The 22527-nt window shown below is 42.5% G+C and overlaps 1 protein-coding gene across 1 annotated transcript; it reads right to left on the bottom strand.

The window, feature by feature from the left end:
- Positions 1-1874: 1874 nt before the first annotated feature.
- Positions 1875-22162, bottom strand: LOC134050011 (putative bifunctional UDP-N-acetylglucosamine transferase and deubiquitinase ALG13). Its single transcript, XM_062502809.1, has 22 exons — positions 22022-22162; positions 21619-21702; positions 20823-20873; positions 20300-20346; positions 19337-19409; positions 17969-18050; positions 17446-17626; positions 16678-16753; positions 15858-15966; positions 14601-14665; positions 13618-13718; positions 12892-13019; positions 11954-12188; positions 11341-11509; positions 9259-9388; positions 8979-9014; positions 8788-8843; positions 7605-7776; positions 6316-6438; positions 3257-3297; positions 2243-2426; positions 1875-2140 (listed from the first exon to the last, which is right to left on the bottom strand). Exons 1-22 carry the CDS (start codon positions 22160-22162, stop codon positions 1875-1877), a joined length of 2550 nt encoding a protein of 849 aa, XP_062358793.1.
- Positions 22163-22527: the final 365 nt, after the last annotated feature.

A 22527-nucleotide genomic window follows, 5' to 3' on the forward strand; every position in this document is an offset into this window, starting at 1 on the left:
TCATGTATATCAAAGTGGCCAGTAAGGCCAAAAGAGCCATGGCTTAGTGGTGAATAATCCAGATCCTGGATGGGTATGCAAAACAAAAAAAACAACAGGACTTCACTAGAATTATCAGTTTTTCCAATAAAGAGTTGACTTCCAGGGACAGACTAGTATCAGAAGACAAAACATTGTGATATGATAACCATGTGTGTAGAACAAAAGCAAAGCTGTTTCAGGGACAGAGGAAGAAAGGAGGCAGAATTCATAGCTCAAGCTGAAAGGGGAAGATATTCCATTCCCTTCAGTGCTTGACAGAAACTGCTTGGGATATGACAGATGGCACCTGAGACATGTGGAAACACACTTCATGACCCCAGCACGGAGACTCTACTTAGGTAAGTGCCACTTTAAGGTCCTTAAAATAAATCACAGGCTTTACTAGTTCCTTGAAGAGGTTAGGCTAGTGAATACTATTTTTTTCTTGACAAAAAAAACTCATAGTATTTTCTCGAAAAAGAATCTGTGCAAGTCAAGTGCTCCTCCAGGGACAGAAACAAAGGCCACCCATTATTTCATAAAAATTGTGTAAACGTTTTGTTTTAAAAACAGCATAGCAGCTCAAAGCCAAAATAGCTATTCAGGGGTCATTTTTATCTTGCTTTGACTTTTTACCTGGCTGCTCCATCTTGAAAAGCCATTATTAAATTGCCAAATTAAACATACAGCAGTTAGAAATTGCAGCAGATAAACTAAAAACTGAGCTTGCAGCCCTCCCCCTACAGAGTTACATTATCAACACCAACAGTGCTGCATGAAATTAAGACAAAAATCTAACCAGTCACTTTTTCCTACTATGGTTTTGTTTCCAAGGTTACTTAAAAGGGATACCAAAGGAAATACAATTTTCTCCCCTCCCAGTTCTGCACTTAATCCCCTTTTCACCACTACCTAGTTATAGACAAAAGAAAAACTATTTTAAAAAAAGAATCACCAAACAGTTGAATGGGCCAATAGAGCTGATTTCAATTTTGTAAAGAACTGTGTTTGAGGGCCAAGCATGTTGCGCCTGAATTTAGAGGGGAAAAGGTGCAATTACCAGGAATTATTCTACCTCAATTTCTATGCTGAAAGCTTGTGCTGCTTTCTCACAGAAGACTGGAACAGCCTTGTGCCATACAAGTGCATTTCTTCAGTCCAGGCTGTGGGATAGCTAATTGTCAGGAACATTACCTACCAGTGATAAATGACCACTCATTTTCATGTGTTTAATGCTTTTATTTTGTGCTGTCAGTGCAAATTAACCACCACGGCCACCACCGTACGTGCAACTTTCACAAAACAAATATACAACAATATACAACAGATCAAAACATTCTTACACTTTTCACAGCCATGAAACCTATACACTATGAAGTCAGAAGAAATACAGCTATGACAAATATGTAACCACTAGAAGCAAAGCAGCTCTGTTTTGTGAAATCTGAGAAAGTCAACTTACTTTAAACATTATTATCCCCTCTAGTGACCCTGTGCCCAGTGTTTACCTGAGTTGTGATGGAAGCCTGATTCAATGCCTCAGCAAGAACCAGGTGTTTTAAGTGTTCAGTGCAAGCCCTCAGACACACCATGCCTTTAGCCACAGCATGGTTTCTCACATCCTCTACTCATATCCAAGCTGCTCCTTGCACTACTTTTCTCCTGTGCTTTCCTAATCAACTTAAGCAACACCTTGTCATCTATCAGTAGCACAAACCTAAAGAGAAACATGACATTTGAACACAGTTTGACCAACTGACTTAACTCTTTAAGAGATGACATTTACAAAACAATATTAACAAGAGCTGGTAAACGAGAAACAAGAACCAAGCAGGAGCTTCCGGCTGCCAGATTTACATTCCCTGAGGTGCATCAGGAGGTGCAGGGTTGGGGGAGGCCACGTAGCTGACCTGGGGTGGTGCTCCTGAGCCCCCAGCCTTAGCCACTGGTGGGGAGCTTCCATGGGGAGGATTTACAGGATGCCAGGTCCCAATGTAGTGGTAAGCAGGAACCACAGAGTCAAAGCCAGGCAGAGGCTGCTGGCTGAAGGGGTCTGACACCACTGGGTAATACACTGGCCCATAGGACAGGCGTGGAGGCTCTGTGCTTTGGAAGTTACCTTAAAAAAAACAGAACAAGAAGCACATTCACACACTTCAGCCACACGGTCTTTCTGTGTAGGCTTTCACAAGCATGAACACAGCATTACTCAAATACAAACCATTTGCTGATGCCTCCAAGGGAACCTGGGGTACTTCAGCTTGCCCAGAGTCAGGGAAGAGCTGAGGCACTGACTGATCCAGGACAGGAGCTGGCTCAGCATAGGCTGGGTAAACTTCCACTGGAGATGGAGGCAGCACTGGCTGCACGTACATCACGGAAGGCCAACAGCTCTGATGGCAATACTTGCAGGAAAAGGGAAAACATGGTCATGCATACAGCCACATACTCTCCAGCCCTCCTCCAAATCATGGCTACTTTAAGATACAGAAGTTAGGAAAAAGTGAATTTTTTTTCCTCCTTAGCCCTTTAAGACAAAAAAACAAACAAAACAATCCCCATCAAACCACCACAGCCTACCAGGAAAGATACTGCAATACCTGCAGCAAGAGCCACACTGCTGTTGTGTCAAAAGTCTTCACAGAGGAAGAGGATTCCCACTTACTAAACTCTGTCATATTCAGAGATACTTTCCCATTTCTTCAGCTGAAGGAGCTCACGTTGCTCTTTTTACTTCCCTGAGCAGCAGCACTGACACTGCATGTAACTACTGCTCCAGAGAATGCTTCAGCAGAGCAAATTTCCAGAACTCAGAGAAATGGTGCAAACCAGTCTGAACTGAGCTGCACAAATCCCAGCAGACTCCATCCACACATCTCTAAGTGGTCTTTGATGTCTTATCCAAGTACACAACATCTCTTAAGAATGGGTCCATCAACCCCCCCCCCCCCCCCAAAAAAAAAAAAAACCTAGCAGAAAACCAAAAGTAAAACCAGAACACCACCACCACAACCCACAGTAAAACAATTACTATAGTATACTTCACGTTTTAAGGGAAAACCTGCACTTTGAGGCAGGCTTTAATCTCCACCAAGAAAGTTCATCCATATTAATAGTCCAGTGCACAGAATGCACATTTAGGACACTTGAAAGCTTTGAATCCATGAGTACATTTGTCAGGAAACCCAGCAGCTTTTTACAGGCAATTTGCTATAGTCATTTTGAAAGCACTTACCTGCAATCCCATATTAAAATAATACCGCAAGACCTTTGTATCTGAAATTAAAGGACAGGACATTAAGGAGCAGAGGAATATAAACCAAGAAGCAAAAGTAATTTATATTAAAGAACGTTTTATTTGAAGTTATTCTTAATGAATAGCAGTATTCCTGCATTACCTTTTCTTTAAAATTTCAAGGCTAAAGAACGTATCTTGAACATAAATGTTTAATTAATTTTATCTTTTCAACTGAATCCAGTTACATGGTTAGAAAATGCTCTGCCATTGCACAAACAATTATTTAATTAAATTACATTAATTTTGATTTATTCATCTTGCTTACTCAAGTGATAACTCGGGTTTTTTACAAGCATCCACTGTCTAAGCAACTAGGACCTAACACAGAGCAACCCCCAAGACCTTCTCACCAAATTTTGGGGTCCCCCAATTGTTACATTAAGCTCAGTGGAAGCAGGAATAAAGAATATATTCCTTCCTCACAAGGGTACTCAGTTGCCAGCTTTCTTGCCAAGTCTTTTACTTCTGTTTTCCCTCTACTGAATAATTTGTCCCCAGCCAAGTAAATGATATTCTGAGAAATAGTCCCAGGTGTGTGAAGGAACTTTGAAATCTCTCTCCAAAAGCAACAGGGTTTTGGACTTGGAAACACATTTCCAACTGTCCAAAAAATGTGAAGCAGCTATAAATACTTTAAATCGATCCACTGAAAGTAAAAAAAAAAAAAGAAAAAGGCACGTGTTTAATCCCATGATGCAGCTCTGGAACTGTGCATGAGAAAAATTGAATTCTTAGATTTCAATACAGATTTGCTTTGAAGGCTCAGGAAGAGCAAGTGACCTATTCCACAGCACAGACTCAGAGCTCCCAGCTGTGCTAAAGCCAAGGGAAAGGAGGGAGACAAGTCAAAAGGAGCCACTAAGGGGTTCAACTCAGCAACACCTCCAAAGTTACCATATTCCATCTCCACAAACAGCCACCCTGGCCCTAAACCAGGCTCCAGAGTGCTTCCCTGTCCACCCATCTCCCACACTTCCCCAGCCCAGCTCTCTGTGGCACTTGATGTTGTGTTTTGCTGCAGGAAGGCAAAAGCATCAGCAAAGCAAACCACAATTTTAAAATGCACAAGGTTTTGTTCTTCTGTCACTGCTGCCAATTTTCAATTCTTCTACTGTTCAGCCCATCTATCAGGGCAATAATCCATGCAGCTGTTTTAGGAAATGCACACAGATCCTTAGTTCTGGAAGTGTTGGTGGTCTGGTTGTAACACTGACTACAATCAGTAAAATAGTAAAAATACTCCAAAGGCATACACAAACACAAACTTTTCAGTATATAGCTGAAATTCCATCTACATCTGGAAAAAGCTGGTGGTTTTTTTTAAAAACCCAATTTTGCTCTTCAACTGTTTATGCAAATCTATGCAAAGCAAGCATAAGAGCTGAATGAAACAGCTGCTTCCATAGCAGAAATAAGAGTACAAAGGAACTGCTAGGAGACTGGAGATACTGACATCTGTGAAGTGATGGACTAGAAGCCAGTACAGTAGAAGACCAGTTTTTGTTTATATTCCAACTTTTAGATGTCTGGAAATCAAGTCCATCTTCAGTAAAACATGACAACCTTGTATGAAGGAACAGCTAAGCCAAAATGTTGCCAATCCTGATATGAAAATATAAAGACCATATTGACTCCTGATAGAAATCTTCTCTCCTGATAAGAGTTTTTACTGTGCTGTTGGAAAGCTCTGGCCAGTACTGAACAGTGTTTCTGGAACACAGTAACATCAACACACAGCTCCTTCAATACAAGGCACCATGCAAGGGCAGGATGCCTGGGGTTACTGTGTTAATAAACACTTGATAAATCCTAAATGTCATTAAAACAAGATACAAGATGCTATGAAAACTGGAAAAAATGCAGATACAAGTAATGTTAGAGCCCACAGCAGGTTTTCTTCCCAGGTCCAGGACTTCAGTCTGTTGACAAGTCCTGCTCCCCATCCATACCAGGCCTAGTCTTCAGCAAAGCACACAACTCCAGATGAAGCACACCCGTGTACTTCACCCTGCCCTACTCCAAACCTGCTGGGTTTCTTAACTTAAAGGCAACATAGATTATACTCCAGCAGTGTAACATAAATGCTACATGCAGTACTATTAACTAGCAATCTGCACAATTCCTACAGTCTGTGCCAAGGAGGACATGGCCACTGTGGTGTGGACTGACTCAGCTGAAGAGCTCCAGGCATGGTCTGGAGAGGTTATTAATCCACATCCACTCCAAATTCTTGTTAGCACACTTAACACCCCATTCTCCCAAGTGGGGAAAGCCTCAGTTAAGGGCGTTCAACTACAGCTGGAAAACAGGAACTCCGATGTGTGCATGGGATCAGAGTGACGGCACCACAGCAGGGAAGGGGAACCAGAACAGCCAAGATGAACAAATCTTGGATTTGAGGGCACAGATGAGCCAGCAGAGTAACTGCAGAGCACTGAAGCAGCACTATGAAAGCAGCAGGCTTGGTCTCTGCACTCTCACTGCTGAACAGCTGATGGGGACCTTAGACACTGCCCCAGTTGATGGCAGTGGGTGTGACAAAGCTACACACCCAAGGAACTGACCCCACACTTCAGCCCTGGTCTATAACACCATGGAATTACAGCTTGGAGCCATAAAGGAAAACAACCAAAATACCCCCTGAACCATGCAACAGCACAACTTACAAATACACAATTCTTATTTTAATCAGTTACCAGAAAAGTGATTACTCTGCTAAGCATCCTCTTCATGGGCTTTCATTTATTTAAGGTGCTGTCTAGAGCTGCAATAATCACGCATTTGAGTCAGATACAAACTTTCTTTTCCCAACTGAGAATAAAAATGTTTTAGCATAAGGATCTATAATATTATTTCTCACTCCCTGCAAGCTGCAGAGAGCCATTTCCTCTCACTATGTTTTCTCACTTGGTGTTCTGTTAAGCTTCCAAGGAGAACACAAGTCAGAAGTGTGCTGGAGAACAGCAGGAGTAAAAATACAAAAACATCATCATTACCTCGAGGCAAATCACTGCCACTGGGATCACAAGAGTAAGCTGGAAGAACAGCACTGGCTTCTCCCACCTCACTCACTGGGGGAAAAGGAGCTGAATAAATTGGGAATGGCACTGAAGAAACTGCTACAATTGGAAGGAAACAAATGTCACCCAAAAAGTCAACTTTGCCATGGTATGTCAAACAAGTAAGGTGTTAAGTTACACAATTCAATATGTACTCTGACACCTCAGTGCCCCTAAAAGACAGACTTAACAAAATTCTCTTCACAATCTCCTTGAAAGGTGTCCAGATGAAGTTTTAAAACTAGATCGGAAGGTTTCAATCTCTCAATCCCTAATTGCACTTTATCTGCAAGCTGTGTATCCCAGTTAAAGGAAAAAATTATTTTTCAATCATTTCTTCATATTAGAAGGCAGGCCAGACAGTTACACAAGATAATAACAGACTAATAACTTCCAATCTTTAAGAGTGTCACAGTAAGCCCACAAAAAACTAGGGAAGCTCTGAGACATATTAAACAAATCTTCCAGAGACACAAGTGTTAAATATTCATTTAGGTGGCCCACACCTCTAACACAGCAGCAGGTTGGCACCAGTGAGCAGACAGCTTTAAGAACCTTGCTGACTAAACTCTTACACAGAGTAGAAAAAAAAGAGTAAAGTGAGACAGAACTGAAGGAAGAGATTTTTTAGATGCTAAAGGAGAAGTTACAGAAGACAGGAGAAGTGCTCTTCACAAGAAGGAAAACCAGAATTTTTTCATAATTGCCATTTTCCAAAAGCAAATCAGAACAGATGGAGACTGCACCCTATGACTACCCACAAACCTGATCTCCTTGTGCAGAAGAAACTAAGGGTCACAAAAATGAACTGGACCCTGAAACACCCCAGCCAGTGACTCAGTGCCTCTCCTGGAAGTGACTGTTCTGGAGGCTTGCTACCACAACTCAGGAGGAGAATGCACTGTAGAAAAGGGGAGGTGAGAGGAGCTACTCTGAACTTCTGCCTTCTGAAGAGTTTTCTAGCAAACACTTGGCATTTAATGCTTAAAGGTGGCAAGGGGGGAACCCAAAGCAGAGACCTCCAATTCCCATAAAACTTCAGGGGCAACAGCCCCTTCAAAATGAGAAATCAGCAGCCAAGTTACAACTACATAATTCTAAATCAAAGCAAATAACACTTATTTAAAAGCCTTTTAACACTTGTTTTGGATGGGTAAGGAAGGGAGAGGAAAATGCAACTGAAAACTTGGAAACCCAAGTCCACAGCTGCAGTCTGTACACTCTACCTGGCCTCCCCACAGAAAAGGGAGATACTATGACAGGCTGAACTGCTGTTTGTGGGGGAGCTGCTGTTATGACACTGGCTGGAGTGGAGGCAGCAGAATTTGAAGAGAAACCTGTAGCTGGAGCAGTGTAAACATCTGTGGAGGTGGCAACTGTTGCAGAGTTCACCAACACCTGGAAAAGAGTCAAGAGTATTCAACAGTCTGCCTCTGCATCTGGCTGTGACAAAGACTATGAAAATATCACACGCTTCAAAAATTCCCACTTCAGACAAACGCATCTTATAAATCCTAGCTGTAAAGGCACTAACTGTCCAAACTCTCTAAAAATTGGCTTGAAAACACCAGTTTAGTGCTGCAGACACCTGCAAGGCATCTTCTGTTTTGTTGTATCTGCAGGGAATTGCATTCTCTGCTGCCAGAGGCTGTGAGGGGTCCCCACAAACTGCCACAGTCCAAGCAGAGTGGTCACCTCACTGTGGGGCTACCACAATGAAGTGTGAGACACACCTCAGAGTACCAGACACTACCTTCTGGGGATAGCTGTAGGAAGCCACTTCATCTTGAGGTGACATCGAAACCGACCCTTCTTCCTGAAGGGATTCCAAAACAAATAATGGTCCATTTCAGTGGCAAAAAAAAGCCACAAGGCACACACACCACACCCCTCTTTTTATTTTTAAATATATGGACTATACCCCCAGAGTGTCTTTTGTAGCTCAAACAGTTTTATCCTGGCATGTTCAGGACTGCTTTCCCACTCACTGTGGAACAGCAGGTGAAAGATTTGGTTTCAAATAAAAAAATTAAAAACTCCAAGGTAAATTCTGTCACAGATGAGATTTCTCCAGTCCCACAGAGAAGGATTAAGATCAACTGGAATATAACCTGAAGGGGGCCTGATAAAAGCAAGTGCTGTCTGGAGCAGAGAAAAAAAAAAGTAAACAGCACTCAAATACTCTTGGCAGAGGAAAAGCTAGGAAATCAATGTATCCAGTGCAATTCAGACTGCACTTGCAGACTCAAAAACCTCACCATTCAGGGAGGACAAGAATGGTGAATATATTAAAGAATGCTGATTTCACTTATTTTGTTAAGTCTCTGGCCTATTATGCATCCAAGGACAGTTTCCATGAATTCCATATACCTCAAAGACCTCAAAACTGAAAAGTCTGTGAGTACTTACCAAGTTTGCTGTAGGTTCTGCTGAACTAAACACTGTTGCAGTTCCACAGTTGGGATCTGGAGGACACAGGAAAAATTACCTGGAAGGAGCTGCATTAAATCTAATCCTCCAGAAACTTTTAAAAAGCTCATAACTGGCTGTATTACATTCACCAACTATTCCATCAGTAAGTACTAATAACTTTTACTTACCTGGAGGTGCATAGGCATATCCCTCATGATAATTTCCTACAAGGGAAAGAGAATAAGAAGTTTTGAGTCAGAGAGGGAAAAAAAACACCAAGGGGGGAGCAAAGAAGCTTTAAGCTGGAGTTGCTGCAATTACATTTCAGTGAATCCATTAATAAACTGCTTTCAGGACCATCTCACTTTATGTCCTGTAGGAGACCTAAGGAACCTACTTCTGACAATAAAACCACACTAACAAGCTCAATTTTTCTTTTCTTCCCCCATCAATACTTTAAGAACTCACCATTTTCACTTGCTTCTTCTTCCTCTAAGGCACTCAGGGTCTGCTTGTTAGATGGAACAGAATTTGGACTTCTCCTTGCTACCCAAAACGTCCCTGGACCATGGACAATGGGAACAGGGCTACTGTGGCTCTGAAAAGAATAGTTAGAAAAAAATTAGAACGTTTCCATGCTCTATAGGCAGACACACAGAAACAGGCTGGCACACCCAGCTTGCTGCAACCAAAGCTTACTAGAAGCATCATCTGTATATCCATTCCAATGCAACAAACATTTCTTCCCTTTTCCTTCTGTTCTGCCTTGCACTCTTCAAGGCAATTTAGAAGCTTTACCATTATCCTATGGCATGCAGTGGAGTTGCTCCCTTCCCAGAACTCAGGTTTATCCCAAGCTCTAACAAAGCTGCAAAGCAGAGAGCAGACCCCAGACAAGGCTGCTACCCCCAGCATGCATTAGTGCATTCCTTATTCTAGAGCATCCCCCCACACCAGCAGCAGATCACTTCATCCAAACACAGATATCATGGAGATAGATCATCCTCAGTCACAACTAGTGGAATCAAAAAGCATACACAGCACTGTCTGCACTAGGCTGACCCACACACACAGCCCTGACTATTTCAGACAGCAGCACACCCCTAAGGTTGCCCACAGCACTCCTGCAATTCTTTACATGCCCTTTGCTGCTGCTCTGAAATCAGCACAGTGAAATCTTTAGCTGCACCCCAATTTACAGGACCAGTTCTCTGAAGGAGGAATAAGGATTGAGATGCTCCAGTAAAAGAAGTTGATTCACTCTTTTGTGATGGCTAAGGTGACACTCAAAACTCTCCTCAGAAGACACTGGTGACTACGAGATCAATAAAGTGCTCAGAGAGTCTTGAAAGATTTCCAAGGTTGAAGCAGAGGTGGCAAGTCAGAAGATTCTCCCACCAGGACTCTAGCAGCATGGCAGAGTCCTCTGTGAGATGCATCTTTCCCCAGGAAATGTCACATTCCTTTACTAAGCAAGACATGGAAGAGACAGAAAAAGCTTTGGCATAGACAATAAAGTCACTGAATGAACATGAAAACCTATTCATTAGGAGCTGCAGGCAAGTCTAGCAAAGGGGGAGAAAAGGCCACTGAGCTGTATTGATTTCAAGGTGGAAAAAAGAAATTGCAGGATAACGTGTCCTTATTCCTTGGCACTCTCAGAAGAAAAATCACAGCAAAGATTACAGATCTAGTACATCAGAGCAAAGAAAAAAATGACTGGTGCTGAAACAGCCCTAAGCATATTCTCTCTCCCTCATTTAAATACAAGTCTAACATTCGTTAAGTTCACTGCTTCCACATAGCAAAAACTTCAAACACCAGGTTGTTTTTCTTTGGTTTTTAAATCCATTTTCCTATTCATATATCTATGTATAAATTGAGGGCTTTTTTTTTAGCACATCCATCTTTGGACTAGCTTTAGATTACAAGGAGATTACAAATAAAGATGAAAAAAAAGCATTTTAAACTTTAAGAATGCACTTTGCCTCTTTATCTACAATTCAGCAAAAAGATTGCTTTAAGAAAATTCTAGGTTTGTAATTTTTTTCCTGTTTCTGTAGGAGAAGAAACTGTGTCAGGAACAACACGTTAATCCAAAACATCACAACTACAAATTCAAAGGAAAAATATTCAGGCTATCATTATCCAGTTTCTGAATCTTGCTACCCAAATGATAATTTATTAGTGTGGCAAACAAGTGAAAAGCTTTCTCCCACAATATTTAGAGCTAGACAGACATGCACAGGAGAAAAAGATTCTGTTTTCAAACTGCAATAGAAAATAGAAATTATTATGTTTATGAAAATACACTTAAAAGCAAACAAGTGTTGCTAGTGATGATACAAAGAAAGGGAGTATCTAGAAAAACTGAGGTTTCAAGCAGGTTTTACAGGAATTAGAATTTCAGTCTTCCATTGTCAAAAATGCAGTCACTGCTAAACCTCATTCCAAGAAAACAAAACAAAACAAAAAGCTGCTGTATATTTAGATAAGGAATCACTGTGCATTTAGTTTCCCCCTTCTCCTCTTGGAGAGGCTTCAGCTTACCCTTTGTTCATAACTCACAGGCAGAGCGGGGAAAGCAGCGTCATCATCTCCTTCAATCTCACAGAAAGTTACAGCTCCTTCTGGCCCCTGGGGCTCCTCTGCAGCCCCTGCCACGAAGCCGTACTGGCACTCCCTGCTCCCACACTGCAGCGGGCGGCGGCTGTACGAGCTTGGGCAACGAGAGAGGAGGGGACAGTCACCACCACCTGCATTTCACCTGCTTGACTTCAACTCGGTTCTTTCTGCAGAGCCACAAGAAACCTGCTCTTCCACAAACAGGCAATTCACGCCCCACCTTCCTCCCCTGTACCTGGTAGAGCAGTTTTTGGTGGAAGAGGTTTGTTGTCACTCACCAGGACCCACAGGAGAAGTTGTCATAGCTCTGACAGCCTCTCCTCTCTGGGTTGGGGTAGAATACTATTTGAGGGCCAAGCATATCGTGCCTGTCTATAAATCAGGCAGATCCCCAGAGTTTAAAGGGGAAAAGCTGCAATCACCAGGAAGTGCCCCTCAGCTGTAGTTTTAACTAAACAGCACAAACTCTCTCCTAACCAGTCTGCATCGACAGTGAACAGAAAACATACGGGCAGCTCGTGTTTTCAAAGCTTCCTACCTTGGCATCCCAGAGTCCCGGTGGTGTCTGGGAGCATTCTGCTGGTGATAGGGTTTGTAGGGTGCCATGCCTGCCCCTCCCTGGGAGCAGTGGATGGGAGGGAAGCGCCCTGAGGGAGCACTCTGCTGCAGCCTGGGTGGCAGCACTGGCTGGCACCTGCTGTAATCCACAGCCATGAACACTTCCTTCCCACGGACTTTCTTGAGCATCCTCTTCCGTGTTTTCATGTCCATTTCTGCAGTTACCATTGAGGACAGGAAAGAGATTTACACCTTAAATATGAGCTATGGTCTCAAATGATAAAGAGAAGAATTAATATTTGAAGCCATAGAAAAGAAAGTCAGTGGCCTAGTCCAGGAAAAGTGCATTGTAAATATGGAAGCTACAGACCTTTCTTTGGAAGGATCAAGCAGGAATTCTCTATGATGAGGATACAATCACCTGACACAGGAGTACCCTCCCAGCTTCAGCTGATCCAACCAGTACCCAGTGTTAGAAATCTCTCTATGCAGGCTGCATTTATTTATTAAAGTAAAAAAAAACTCAACTCCTCATCTAAATTAAACTGAACCCATATTTAAGTGGCTGGGGAAGCCCTGGTCCATCCATGGACCAGGCACCTCTGCTAATGCCAGATCAGAGGAGCTCTCTGTTTTACTGACAAGTCTATTAGATGGTTCTCAAGTGGAAAATTTGTTCTGGGCAATTTTGAGCAATACCAAATTTACTGTGTATTTCAATGGATTTGCTCTTCTGCAAAGGCAAATTCATCACTGTCTGAAAGATAACCTTCCATCAAACCCCTGCAGTGGCCAAGTTTTATATCACCGGATCAATTAAGTCCCTTCCAGTATCCAACGACCACAACAGTTACTACTGTCATGAGCAGCTCCCCTACTTCTCCAGGGAAGGAGAGCTTCTGAAAGCCTTGTACAAACCTATTCCTGAGAAGTGTCCACCTGTTACTTTCTGATAAGCTCCTCCTCTTCTGTTGTGAGCCATGCTCCAATCAAGGACAGGAGCCACTTGTGTCACTGGCTTTAAGTTTGCCAAAGGAACCGTGTGCCTGCAGGAAGGACACCCACATTAGCAGTGCCCTAGGGATACACTCTGCACAACAATATAAGCTGAAGCAACACCAAGATAGAGGAAAATAGTTTGTGAAAATAAATAATTTGTTTCTCTGGATCAAGTACACATTACTGGTAGTTTAATTAGCAAAGGCAAGCTAGGCTTTAGTTTAAACACTATTTACTTTCTGGGTCAAGTCTCTCTCCCCTGCCTGCATTTGTGTGGCTCCAGAGGTACACCCAAAAGCATGGGGGAACACAGTATTTGCAGGATGCTGTCAATCCCAGCTTTGGAGGAGAATGAATGATTGAACAGCAAGGGGAGAAAGTGATTAGATTCACCAGAAGTGCCAATTATTTCGTTGCTTGGGTACAGCATAAAAACTCCAGAGAAACCAAACGGCAGAGGGCAATTTGCTCTCTGTGAATTAAATCCAAACTGCAAGGATCATTTTTACATTCCAGTGAAGGAAGAGCAGCAGGATCTCACAAAAGGCATTACAATAATGATTTTGCTCATTAGAATTCCAAGAGGAAAAACAAAACCCTCAACCAGAAAGAGTTTAAACTTGAAGTCATCACCAGACTGCTTACTTTTCTGCCAGCTCCTCAACAAATACAGTCAGCGTGTTGCTATCGTGTCCAACTTCCTGGATATGAGCATTGTAATACTTCTCTCCTGGTTCCAGACACACCTGGAGAGACAACAAGGGAAGCTCTAAAAAAAAAGAACCCAAACTACATCAGAATACTGCCCACAAACCACTAATAGCAAAGGCTGCTCCTAGCCAGTCCCCACGTTACTCAGTTGGCCCAGGAGTCTCAAAAACTTCTTCAAAACTGCAACCAAAATAAAGTGCACTGTACTAAATTCAGGAAGGACAAAAAGAAATAAAATCAGTCTTGTGAGAAAGTGGTAAGGTACCTGCTCCCTAACTTATTTTTATCCTGTGCCCAGCAGGTAAGTACCAAGGAAGACTGCTGCCCAAGAACTTAAGGAGAACAGAAGATAAAGCAGGAAAAGGAAAGCTCTGTTCAGGAAGAAACAAGTCACTGAGTGAACCATTAGCATTACCTTGAAGGGTGGTAAAAAAATACACCCTCACTACATAGGATATCAGAATACAAAGAAAACTGACCTTCCTTTCAGCATCTCCCGTCTAGATTATTCTACTCCTCCCTTTTTAGCTCTTCCCTTTCTATTTTATAAAAATATTTTGCTATTTCACTGTTGAGAAAGTTAAGACTATCCAGAATTGATGTTTAACTCAAGTGAAAAATCTAAAGACAACTACATCAAAAGCACCCCCTGTGCATTTTGAGCTCTGCCTGGAACTTCCACACTCAGAGCATGTAGATGAGTGGTTTGCACTGAATCCCTCAACTGCCTATCATCACACTACCAAGTATAAAGGCAGATTTTAGAAAGAAATTACATTTACAAGAACATCTACAGGGAAAAGACAGGAAAAAGTGTGGAAAATCCCCTATGAAATCAAATTATTTTATGGTTTATCCTAGTCCATTTAAAGGAGTTCTAACAGTTTATCATAACTGGGTCTCCTTTGAGTACTAACCTGACACTTGTCTCCTAAATAGTACTGTCTCCCAGCAAACACCATGTAGTCAGTTTTCTGAAGCTCTAAAAATAAATGAATAAATAAATACATAAAAGGGGGAGAAAAAAAGCTTTTAAGCTACTGTTCTTTCTTCACATATCCTACAAGTACTTCATGACAGCATCCAACTACAATTTATGGGCCGATTGAGTTAAATACTTCCTTTGCATACCTGAACATTCCCCACAGTAGCAGTGGAGAAACTCTAGATGTTCTTACCATAGACCATAACCAGGCTAAGACACATGAGACAGTAACAGTCAGATAATGCAGCAAGCAGCACTCCTACTCTGGTGGCACAGAGCTAATCCTGCATTTCATACAAATACAGGAATTAAGAATCCTGGACATCTCTTATCTTGCCAGAGTCCCAGTGGCACTTGGCAAACAAGAAATGTCATCCAGGAAAAGCTAACATTGCCTAAAGTCTCCTTGCTGTTAAATTTCAGCTTTTTTTACCTCTGTTCCTCGCCTGGCTTCTCTGCATGTCAGTATTCTACACAGATAATTGGTTACCACACTCTGTTCCAAGAATTTTAATGATCCTCATTACTGATTACACCGTGGTGAAATGCTGGAGTTCTTCAGCATGCAAAGCACTTTGGGTCAGACATCAAGTATCACTTAAAAACTTATCTTTCTTGGCAACTTCTTGCTTTACAGACCAGCCACAGTGAATGCCAAAAAGTAGCCAACCTTTCCCAAGCCAGGAGGAACATGAAATCTCTACAGAATGTTCAGGCCCAGGAGGGCTGAGAGGCAGGAAAAAAACTCAGCTGACAGATCTCAATGCTAAATTTGAGATCTTCATTATTACACAATTCTGAGGCCAAAATTGTGCTCTAAAAAGAAGTCTTTGCACACATGCTGTAACAAATCTCTCACATTTGAATGCTTTCCAATACAACAGAATGGCAACAGAGTTCCATGCTCTGCTTTGAAGCCTCCTATGTCCTGTGTACAGTCAATAAGTAGCAGAGAACAGATTTTTAGCTACCTTGTACCATTATACAGTATCAGAAGCTGGCATTTTGTACTTTGAATGCCAGACAGGAAACCAAGAACATGTCCTGCCTACGGCTATCTGCTGGGTTCATCTGTGTCCTTCACATTTCACTTGTGAAGAAACAGGTGACAGGACTCAGATTCATAAAATTTAATGCTAAGCCTACTACAGGAGGAGTTTTTTTTTTGCTTTCCCCTTTCCAAAGATACCTTTTCTGCTGTCCAGCCAAACATCAAACTCCACATTTCGATAGATAGTAGAGTCCAGTGCCTTCAGCACTTTATAAGGAACAGGCATCTTTGGAGGATTTTCAGGAGGCTAAAAGTAGAATTGGAATGGAGCATTAACAAGTGCATTTTATGTCTTCAGCACAGCCTCTATCCTGCCAGCATCTGGGCACCATTTAAAAAAGTACAGATACTATTTTCCAAAACTTTCACTTCCACTGTATTTCCCTAAAAAAAACCCCTACAACTCAAAGAGTATGAAACAGACCTAGGCACTCAGGTGCTGAGCAAACTGACTCTGGAAAGCAGAACAGGCTCAAGAGTAACATTTGGCATGTTCTGTACTCAAAAAGAATCAAAGGAAGCCAACCAGACCAATTGCTTCAAAAGCTGGTGAGAACTTCAGTTATTGTAGCTGAAAACTCTACTTCTGTAGAGTTTCTAGAAGTACTCTGAAGCAATTTATACTACAGTCAAGACAAAGTTGAACTAGTTTAAACTACATTCTGGGAAAAGACAAACAGCAAATCAGGAAACATCTGCTAAGCTCCATTCTTTTTGCGAAATAAAAGTCGGCTAAAGAAGAACTAGAGAAATACAGAAAGGAAATGAGCATTTCCAATTTAAGAGAAACTCTAGGGCAAAAACAAAGACAAGTAGATGCAAGAAATAAGCCACGCACTTGTCAAAACCATGTTTCTAGAAAGTGGTAAAGAGGATATAGCCCTAACAAGGGTAACATCATACAACAGAAAAGAAACCCAAAAGCATATTATAAGGATTTCTCCCCAGATTGCAAAACCTTTTGTTCTTCAGTGCCTTGTTTGAACCTGGTTTCCTGTGGATTGTCAGCATCCTTGCCTTCCCAGTCATCCAGCCTAAAAAATTGAAAATAAGTATTACAAAAGCTACAACACACTATTTCTAGCCAGGATTAATATCACCAACTGTTCATACAACCTGAAAAAGCACCATGGTGCCATCAAGTGGCACATTTTGCTTTAAGCACCAGCAAGGTGTAATGAAGTGCAGGACAAGCTTTTTCCAAGCTTTAAGAACTTGACCTTTGCTTGTTCCAAAACCTACCCCTAATGAGAGCTATTGCTTGCATTAGGAAAGGATGCAGGTGATCCCACTGATTAAATTCTTGCACTGTCAAGAATAACAGGACACTGTGCCAGGTACCATCAAACCAACACTGTCTGCAAGCATTCACAGGCTGCTCTCAAGCCTTTTGCAGCTAAGGCAGCAAGTCTCTTAAAATAAAAAAAAACTAATAAAAAAAGCTCTAATGAATAAGGAACAATTTTACTTACAAACAAGCTGTCACTTTAGAGTTAACACACAACTATAACACAGCCTGAAGCAGAGGATATTCAATTATGTGGCACTTCCCAGCTCCAAAAAAAGCACACTGTTCCATTATATACTTGAGCTTTCTGTTTGTTCATAACATAGGAAGTTACTACTCCATAGAAATTCATAGAAACTTGTAAAATTTGTCCTCTGCAATGTTAATAAGTTTGGTTTTTTGCTTCCTTCTTACCAGATCCCCTTCCCAGAACACTACCTCTTTTCTGATGGATTTCTGGGCACTTTCTCATGGAGACAACCAAAGTTTGCATCCTCACTTCCTACAGGAGCACTGTTTCTGTTCTTCTTGGATCCACTTCGAAACACCTCAACTGCAGACCTTAATTCTTCCTCATCCATGCCAAACACATCTTTGTAGAGGATCTCATATAATACAGCTGAACAAACCAACACAAAGCTCAATAATATGAGATCCAGAAGAACTCCTGCAGTTTTCAAGGCAGGCAGATCTTCAGATATTATCTACTGTTACAAGGCAGTAGTGACATCAAATGCAGTTAAGGACAGGATCATAAAGTAACTCAGCTGGGAATAAGGGACATCTGGAAGTCATTTGGTCCAACACCCACTTAACAGGTAAGAAAACGAGTCTATGCATAAAAATATACCATAAGTGAGCTTCCATCTCTCTTCTCCCCATCTCTAAAAATCAAAACAAACCCTGCCTCCAAAAACTATGAAAACAATTCTCTTCCATAGAAAAATGATTTCAAGTTTACCCTGGCAAATGGCAGCATTTTCCTGAAATTGTTTTGTATACAGAGAATCATAATGGCCGTTACCGGAACAACACAGTAAAATCTGGGGGAAAAAAAATAAATAGAAGGTTTTAAGGCTGGAACAGCATAACCCCAAATTCTGATACACTTTCATTCTACAGATGACATCAACTCAACAAGAAAACAGTAAATATTCTCTACATAATCACAAAAAAGCTCAAAACTGAAATCTAGGTAAAGCCTCTAGGTAACTTGATATCATACCAAGAAAAAAAAAACCTGTACATCCTGCTGTATTGAACATGAAATAGGACTTTGTTTCCAAGACTACCATTTTCTCAGGAGGTTAAATAAGTACAACCCGTTGAATGCAGCACAGCCCAAGACACAGTCCCAGGTGTCAAAGGCACATTCCATCCTTCTCTGCCTGAAAGGCTAGAAGAGCATTTACTTCTGTAGTCCTTAAAACTTTGCTTTTAAGAAGCAGAAGAGATGCTTTCAGCAACACATGCATTGACACACCACATAAACGTATCCCACCAAACTTCTTGGCTCACAACCACAGCCAACTACAACAGGCAGAAGCCCTGAGGCAGCTGTCAGCAAGGATGCTTCCCAGAAAACCAGCTCCCAGAGGAAGCAAGAGTTGCCAGGACTCTTAATTCTGTGTGCCCTGTGAATTCTGCCAACATAAGCTCTCCTCTTGTGGAGAGGAGGAGCAACACCAGAAGGAGCTGCTGCCTGAACACACAGTGTAATGATAAACAGCTTGCAACACTTAATGAGAGCTCTGGTGGGAAAGGCTTAGAGGGCAAACACACATTTAGACCATGCTGCTTGATTTTTAAACTCAGCTCATTTTGAAATTAAATTAAGCTACACAGGAAACTGCACAGATGAAGAAAAGCACACACAAATGAAGGCAGCAATGCTCATCAACAGACCAGTGACAGCTGCAGCAGCACAGGTTCAGAGCAGACTGGCCACCTTGGCAAATCTGACAGCCCACACTGAAATCCACACCACAGCAGCTTCACTGGCATGAGGCCTGAAGTAGCCACATAATTGTGCACCCACATCTACACAGCTCCAGAATGCATCTGAGGGGTCACGTGCGAGTTAATACAGAGGATTTGTCCTTTCTGCTCCTTCCTTTTGCCCCCCCCCGCACTCGTTCTAATGTAGATAAGCTGTTCCAATAGCTCCCATTCTCAACTGGGATCACCAAAATCACTTTGTTACAGTCATCCCTTCCCAGTAACTTCCCCTCTTCAAGGAATAAAAACTGCACAACTCATCTAGCTCCAGGAAAAGTAAGAAAGCAGATGGGCAGGGGGACAGAAGGAAACTGCTCTCACTTCTACTGACCTTGTCTCCAAAGCCATTGTCTGTAGCACGTGTGGGTGGCTTCCCAGGGTACCTGTACACAATGAAGTCTCGCCTAGGCAAGCAGAGGGAAAACAAAACTTTCAAGAGCACACTTTCAGTAGAATCAGGTTATGAAGAAGTTTCCAGGGAGCAGTTTAGAGCTGCTGGTTTACAATAAAATCAAGCAAAGCACTTTCCCTGATAAATGAATGCTACCTTAAAGCAATAGCTAGATAAGCAAGCCTATCTTGAGGGGAAAACAGAAATTATCTGTGAAAGACCATGGTATTTACTCACAGATTAAGTCAAGTACTTTTGCTTACAGAAGGATGCTTGAGACAATTCAGTCTAAGTGATTTAGGCGCCCTGCAAAAGGGGTAGAACCTCAGTGCAGGGAGTTAGTAATTCTTGCCAAACTGCAGTTGTTCCTTTAATACTGCCACAAAATGAGCCTGCAAAAGGTGGCTTCTATTTTCTATCACTAGAGAGCCAGACTGCTTTCTACAGACAGCAGCACCTGCACAGTTCTGTGTCACCTCTGAAATAAACAGCAGTGTTTATACACCAGGTAGGGCAGATACTCCTCACTCTGGAGCTTTCAAGAACATCTATACTAGTTTTAGTCACACTAGTAACTACCACAGTGTTTCCACTGCACACAGCTCCTTGGTATTCCCCATTTTCCATGCTTCAGCCACTAGAAGCAACCACCTGGCATTCAAGTTTAATATCAGCAAAAATATAAAAAACAAGCATCTCTGGAAATGGATCGTGCCCTTAATCCCCCATTAGAACAAGGGGTGTGATGGCACCATTTACATGTCAGTTAAATCAGTTTTTTTTTAGGGAAGCATTTTTCATGTTTCACACACTCAGTTCTTGGTGGCAAACACACAAAGTTCTGGGGCCAGAACCCCCACGCCAAGTGCAAAACAAAGAAAACCTTAAGAAAGAGGCACTTACTTGTGCATCATTGATAAAGCACTTATTTCCAGCTGGCCAGCACTTTCCTATGCAAGATTATGAGATTACGTGAGATAACACTTTAATTCTTTTAAACCCCCATTTGTTTCAGAAACTGCTGCTTTCACCAAGGTGACTGGTTAAAGACTAAAGAAATTGAAGTTCAGACAGTAAAGGAAGAAGCAGGAGATTGTAAAGCCTAACACACATTTCATTTAAGGTACACTTCACAGATTTTGTTTTCTTCTTACAGAATTACAGTTATGAATAAGCTTTTGCTGCCCAGCCTGCAGAGATTGTTCCTTTGCACCCATGCAAATTCCTCACTAAAACTGGTATTGTTTGTACATATACAATTTATTCAGTGCATTAGTATTACTTGTGCAATTGATTCCCCAAGGTTTGGGTCTATCTAACAAAACCCCACAAACTCGAAGTACCACATTTTAAATGGCTACTTAAACACCTTCCTTCCTGGTCTCTTCAAATTTAAATCTCTTAGTAAGTCTTAGATCAGGCTTACCTTTGGATCTCCCAGTCGTTCTAGGTATTTCTCAAACGAGCCTTCCACATACTTTTAACAAAACAAAGAGAAAACAAATATGAACACTTAGGCAGCTGGAAAGCAAAATTATAATTAAACCTAATCACCACTTAACAGCTACCAGCTGTTGACTTGGAGGTGGAAAGGCACTTAGAACATAGGAATGATTTGGGATATCAATATGAGAATACCAAGAGATTCTAAAAATAATTAAGGACATGAGTCCAAATAATATTCAAGTCCCTCCTAGATTAGATTAAACACTCAAATGCCATTACAATGAAAACAAACAAAAACTCCAAATCCACATCAATACCCTACAAACCCACACTGCACACACACCTGCACTCACACAAACTGCCACAGACAAAACCAACCAAAAACCACACCTCAAAACTCCATGACTTGAAATAACTACTCCAGAATTTCCCACCATCTTTTGCTATTAATTTCTTGCTCCAAAATCCTACACACTTCCCACCTACTGAATTCTGCAATGAGCGCTCCACGAAGAACACACTACACAAATAACTCACCCTACTCACAACTTAGGTTTCAGCAACTTGTTTGTTTCCAGGAACTTCAGAACCAAAGTCAAATAAAACTCGTGCAACTGCAACTCAACATAAGGAAGCAGGCACCCTGTCATTTCTCCTGTATTTCAAGCACGACAAAGCATCGTGTTCTCAGTGCTTAGTGCTAAACCACCGACCCCTACCCCACAGCACTTCCCAACTGCACGTACCCAGTTTGTACAGGGACACATGGTACTTACAGATTCAAACCTTGACTGGTGCTGCCTCATAAACAAGACGCAAGCTTTCCTGACGTCCGTGTGATAAATTTGAGATAAAAACAGCTGGGAGAATAACGGTAATAAAAGAGAAAACGTCAAGAGTTTAAATTATTAGGCATAAATTCTCCAGATTAACGCCACCACAACAGGAGGCGGTACAGAGGGTGAGGGTGCACCTCAGGATGAGGGGAGGCTCCCAAAGCCAGTCACCCCATTCCACACACACTCCACATACATACAAATACACACACACGCACACACCCCACACCCATCCCCGCCGCCGCCACCCCGCTCTGGGCACCGGGCCGGGTCTCCCCGAACACCTCCGGCCCACTCCGGGCCTGAGGCGCCCCGGCTGCCCCCGGCCCGGCCGGCTACGCACCTGCTCCGAGACAGCTCGGAAGAGGCAGGAGGCGTCCTTGGCCGTCATCTTTCGGTACAGCCCCAGGCTGCCCAGGTAATCGTCCATAGCCACTTCGCTGAAGGACTTCTGGCCGAAGTATTTCTTGGAACCTTTGTGCATCTTCCCGGCCGGGGCGGCTGAGGCGGGCGCGGAGACGCGGGCAAGGCGCGAGGGGCTGCGCGCGCGGCCGCCGCTAATGAAGCCCCGCTAATGAGGCCCCGCTAATGAGGCACCGCGCCCACCTGTGGGGTGGGGTGGGGTGGGGTGGGGTGGCTCGGCTCGGCTCGGCCCGGCCCGGCCCCCACCCCTCGGATCCCAGCCGGGACCATTTTAGGCCAATTTTTCGGGTGTCCTCGGTGTGGGTGCGTATCCCAAGGTGCGGGAAGCGGCTCCTCCCTCGCTTGCCCTGGCTAAGATCGCCCCTTCAAATTCATCGCTGGACTGCAGAGAAGCTGCGGGAACATCGCTCCAGTGGTTTTCCAAAA

The sequence above is a fragment of the Cinclus cinclus genome, chromosome 15 (genome assembly GCF_963662255.1).
Source record: "Cinclus cinclus chromosome 15, bCinCin1.1, whole genome shotgun sequence".
NCBI lineage: Eukaryota > Metazoa > Chordata > Aves > Passeriformes > Cinclidae > Cinclus > Cinclus cinclus.

Coding starts and splice junctions, on each gene's coding strand:
- LOC134050011 (XM_062502809.1), bottom strand. CDS start 22,162: ATGCACAAAGGTTCCAAGAAATACTTCGGCCAGAAGTCCTTCAGCGAA. Junction 14,666..15,857: donor TTGGCTGGACAGCAGAAAAG/GTATCTTTGGAA, acceptor ATTTATTTTTAG/AGCTTCAGAAAACTGACTAC. Junction 13,719..14,600: donor ATTTAGGAGACAAGTGTCAG/GTTAGTACTCAA, acceptor TTGTCTCTCCAG/GTGTGTCTGGAACCAGGAGA.